Source organism: Chrysochloris asiatica, unplaced genomic scaffold (genome assembly GCF_000296735.1).
Source record: "Chrysochloris asiatica unplaced genomic scaffold, ChrAsi1.0 scaffold00061, whole genome shotgun sequence".
Classification (NCBI taxonomy): Eukaryota; Metazoa; Chordata; class Mammalia; order Afrosoricida; family Chrysochloridae; genus Chrysochloris; species Chrysochloris asiatica.
In genome coordinates, this window is record NW_006408579.1 from 11,945,186 (window position 1) to 11,949,429 (window position 4,244).

Here is a 4,244-nt window from a genome sequence, read left to right on the forward strand (position 1 = left end):
CTGGGGGGTACGGGGGAAGGATTGCATGGAGGGGATTGTAACCATGGCAATGAGATGATATATGATAGAATGAATGTAAAACTAATGTTCTCCCATGTAAACTATCACATAATTCACAATAAAACATTTAAGAAAAAAAAAAATTTGAAATCTTTCAAGAAAGTGAGGCCACACTGGAGGCACTCACTCACTATGCCAAGAAATTTGGATGACAACTATCTAGTCAACTGATTGGAAGAGATCCATATTTGTGCCCATACCAAAGAGAGGTGACCCAATGGAATGCGGAAAATACCTGGCAATATCTTTGATATCCCATGCAAGTAAAGTTTTATTAAAGGTAATACATAAATGGCTGCAAGCACACATTGACAGAGAACTTCCAGAGATTCAAGCCGGATTTAGAAGAGAACATGGAACAAGGGATATCATTGCTGATGTCCGATGGATCTTGGCTGAAAGTAGAGAATATAAGAAAGATGTTTACCTGTGTTGTATTGAGTACGCAAAGGCCTTAAATTGTGTGGATCAAGACAAGCTATGGACAACATTGCAAAGTATGAGTACTACAGAACACTTCATTGTACTCATGAGTTGTTCAAACAGAATATGAGAACACTGAATGTTTTAAAATTAAGAAAGGTGTGTGACGGGTTGTATTCTTTCACCATACTTATTCAACCTGTATGCTGAACAAATAATCCAGGAAGCTGGTTTATAGGAAGAAAAACATGGCATTGGGATTGGAGGAAGACTCATTAACAACCTGTGATATGCAGATGATGAAACCTTGCTTGATGAAAGTGAAGAGGACTTAAAATATTTACTAATGAAGATCAAAGAGCACAGCCTTTGGTATGTATTGCACCTCAATGTAAAGAAAACAAAAATCCTCACCACTGGACCAATAAATAACATTCTTATCAACAGAGAAAAGATTGAATTTATCAAGGACTTCATTCTTCTTGGATCAACTATCAATACTCATGGAAGCAGCAGTCAAGAAATCAAAGGACGTATTGCATTAGGCAAATCTGCTGCACAAGACCTTTTTAAAGTGTTGAAGAGAAAAAAATGTCAGTTTGAGGAATAAGATGTGCCTGACCCAAGCCATGGTATTTTCAATAACTTTGTATGCATGCAAAAGCTGGACAATGAATAAGGAAGATCATAGAATTGATGCATTTGATTTATGGCATTCAAGGAGTATATTGAAAGTGCCATGGGCTGCCAAAAGAACCAACAGATCCATATTGGAAAAAGTGCAGCCAGAGTGCTCCTTGGAGGACAGGATGGCCAAACTTCATCTTTCATACTTCAGACATATTGTCAGGAGGGACCAGTCACTGGAGAAGGATATCATGTTTGGTAAGGTGGAGGGTCAGAGAAAAAGAGGAAGACCTTCAGTGAGATGTATTGGCAAAGCAGCAGCATCAATAGGCTCAAGCGTGGCAACAATTGTGAGGTTGGCCCAGGACCAGGCAGTGTTTTTTTCTGTTGTGCATAGGGTTGCTATGAGTCGGTACCAACTTGATGGCCTCTAACAACAACAACAACAACGCCGGGATTATGGGAGAAAAGAAGGTTGCATAGCTGTGTGACTAAAAACTTCTCTAGTAATCTAATGTTGCTGTATTAAGTTTTTACTTTCTCTGTATCCCATACTACCCAACAAGTTCTTTATCTACCTTTTCTCATCTTTCACTCTTTTCTTTATTCTTTCTTTCCCCAGCTAAATTATTGTTCTCTTACTCTATGATTAGTTCACCAGTAACCGCTTCTTTCAACTTGTCTTTTGGTCAATTCCTTGTCCCTTTTCATTACATCTGTCCTGTCTCTCTTTATCTTTCAGGTATACTGCTGTGGTCATGCCAGTTCATTACCAGCAGGGCACAGGACAGAGCTCCTGCCGGCGTGTGGCCTTTATGATCACAGCTGTCTGGGTACTGGCCTTTGCTGTGTCCTGCCCTCTCCTCTTTGGCCTCAACACCACAGGTAACAATAATGGTGCCACTTCCAACATCCATGAGATTCACGGCACACCTGAGTGTCAGTGAGTGATGTTTAGCCCTTGAATTTCTGATTCCTGGTCAGTGTACTTTGTAATCAAAAGAAGATGCATTAGAATAAGCAAAGTCTTGGACTTTGTTAGTTATATATAAAATATAAACAAACTTCATTAGTTACTGGCACAGGGGTAAAAGTTTTGCTCAATTAATGAAAAATCTGAGTTATCCATATTTTAAAAGAAATGTCATTGTAGTCATTTGAAGAAATGTACTAGTTAAAAACAAAGATGTTAATGGGTCCCAATAATTTAGCGAAATTATTTTACTAATGAAAAATAACAACTCACAATGAAAAGTAACCTACAATGGAAAGTAACATATTTTAAAAGTCCAGTGAATTAATATATGTTTCTAAGTTTTTTACTCAATAAGAATCATTTCTGACATCTGAAACTAGGAGTCCTAGTATGGCATTATAGATAAGTCCTGGACTGCTAATAGCAAGGTTGGTGGTTCAAACCCACCAACTGCTCCTCAGAAACCCTATACAAGCTCACTATGAGTCAGAACAACTTAATGGCACTTAAAAACAACATCAAGTCCCAAATTACTAAAATATTTCTTATAGTTTAATTCTGGCCATAGTGGTTGACACATGGTAAATCTTCTATTGAATGGATGGATCAATGGATAAACAATGTTAATGTCTAAGATGTTTAAGATATTAGGCATTCACTACCAATCTCTGCCAAATTTGTACTTTATATGGATGAATGCCTTCTCTGTGTGTTTCAAGTCCATCTTCCATGTGTTAAATGAAAGCTATTAGGATAAGAGTAAAGTTACAGAAATAAACACAATGTATGCTAAGAGAGACCCTGTGTGATAGTGTTCATTTGAATTTCTTATTCTGTCCATTAGCATGGTGGTGGTGGTGGTGGTGGTTACATGCTGTGGAGTCGATTCCGACTCACAGCGATGCTGTACAGGGTTTCCGAGGCTGTAAAATCTTTACAGGAGCAAAAAGCCTCATCTTTCTCCCACAGAGCAACTGGTACGGGTTCATTAAATTATTGCTATGCCTTCTTATACGTTCTAGTTGCATTAATTTCTGGTATGTGTATACTAGTCAAGGGCACAGCATAGTGCAATGGTTTATGCTTGACAGCTGTGAGTTAACACGCTGGTCTGCAAAGTCAATTTGAACACAAGGTTGGTGGTTCAAACTCACCAGCTGCTCCTTGGAAACCGTATACAGGGTCGCTATGGGTCAGAACCAACTCGAAGGCACTTAACAACAACATATATCCAAAAGTTGATTATTTGATTCCACTCATCACCAACATAGAAGAAAGGCATGGAGATCTGTTTATAAAGATTACAGTCAAGAAACTTCTATGAAGCAGTTCTATTCTGCAACACATGGCATCACCACGAGTTGGCAATAGGCTTGGTTTTAGTATACCAGCCACATAGCCAAATCTAACTTCCATAGAGTTTAAAGGAAAACATTTACTGGACTGTGATTTAGAAAATAAAACACATCTAAAAAGAAATAATAGAGGTTTTGTAGTCAGAAAAACCTAGATTCGAATTTCAACTCTTTTATTCACCAGCTGTGTTACTTTCCTGAATTTAGTTTTTTATTGGTGCACTTGAGATAGTAAATTTGAGCAAATTCAACTACACAGGTCAGTTTTAAATATATATATATAAGTTTTTTGTTGTTAAATGTCATCAAGACAGTTCTGACTCATAGCTACCCTGTATAGGGTTTCTGAGGAGTCGTTGGTAAGTTTGAACCACCGACACTGTGCTTCAAGCTTACCTTTCAGTCCAGTACTTTATCCCATAGCACCACATTATGACCCTATAGGACAGAATAGAATTTCCTATAGCATTTCCAATGTTGTAAATCTTCACAGAAGCAGACAGATTCATCTTTCACCACAAAGCATCTAATGGGTTCAAACTGCTGACTTAACCACTGCACAACGAGGGCTCTTTCTTTTATATACGTTGTTGTTAAGTGCAGTCAAGTTGGCTCTAACTCATAATGACCCTGTGTAGGGTTTCCAAGGAGTAGCTGCTGTGAGTTTAAACTGCCAACCTTGTGGTTCAAACTGACCTTATGGTCCAGGGCTTTATCCCATAGTGTCACACTAGGACTCCTACAAATAAGTCCAGCAATTTAATCTCTTAAATTACATTAATTCTTTATAATATATAATATAA

At 38.0% G+C, this 4,244-nt stretch overlaps 1 protein-coding gene across 1 annotated transcript in view; it reads left to right on the forward strand.

Annotated features, from left to right (window-relative positions):
* The window catches only part of DRD3 (dopamine receptor D3), a 79,476-nt gene that overhangs the window by 51,071 nt on the left and 24,161 nt on the right, over positions 1–4,244 (forward strand). The window contains exon 4 of the mRNA XM_006864169.1: positions 1,853–1,995. Within this exon, the coding sequence (XP_006864231.1) occupies positions 1,853–1,995 (143 nt within the window). The remainder of the gene's footprint in view (positions 1–1,852; positions 1,996–4,244) is intronic.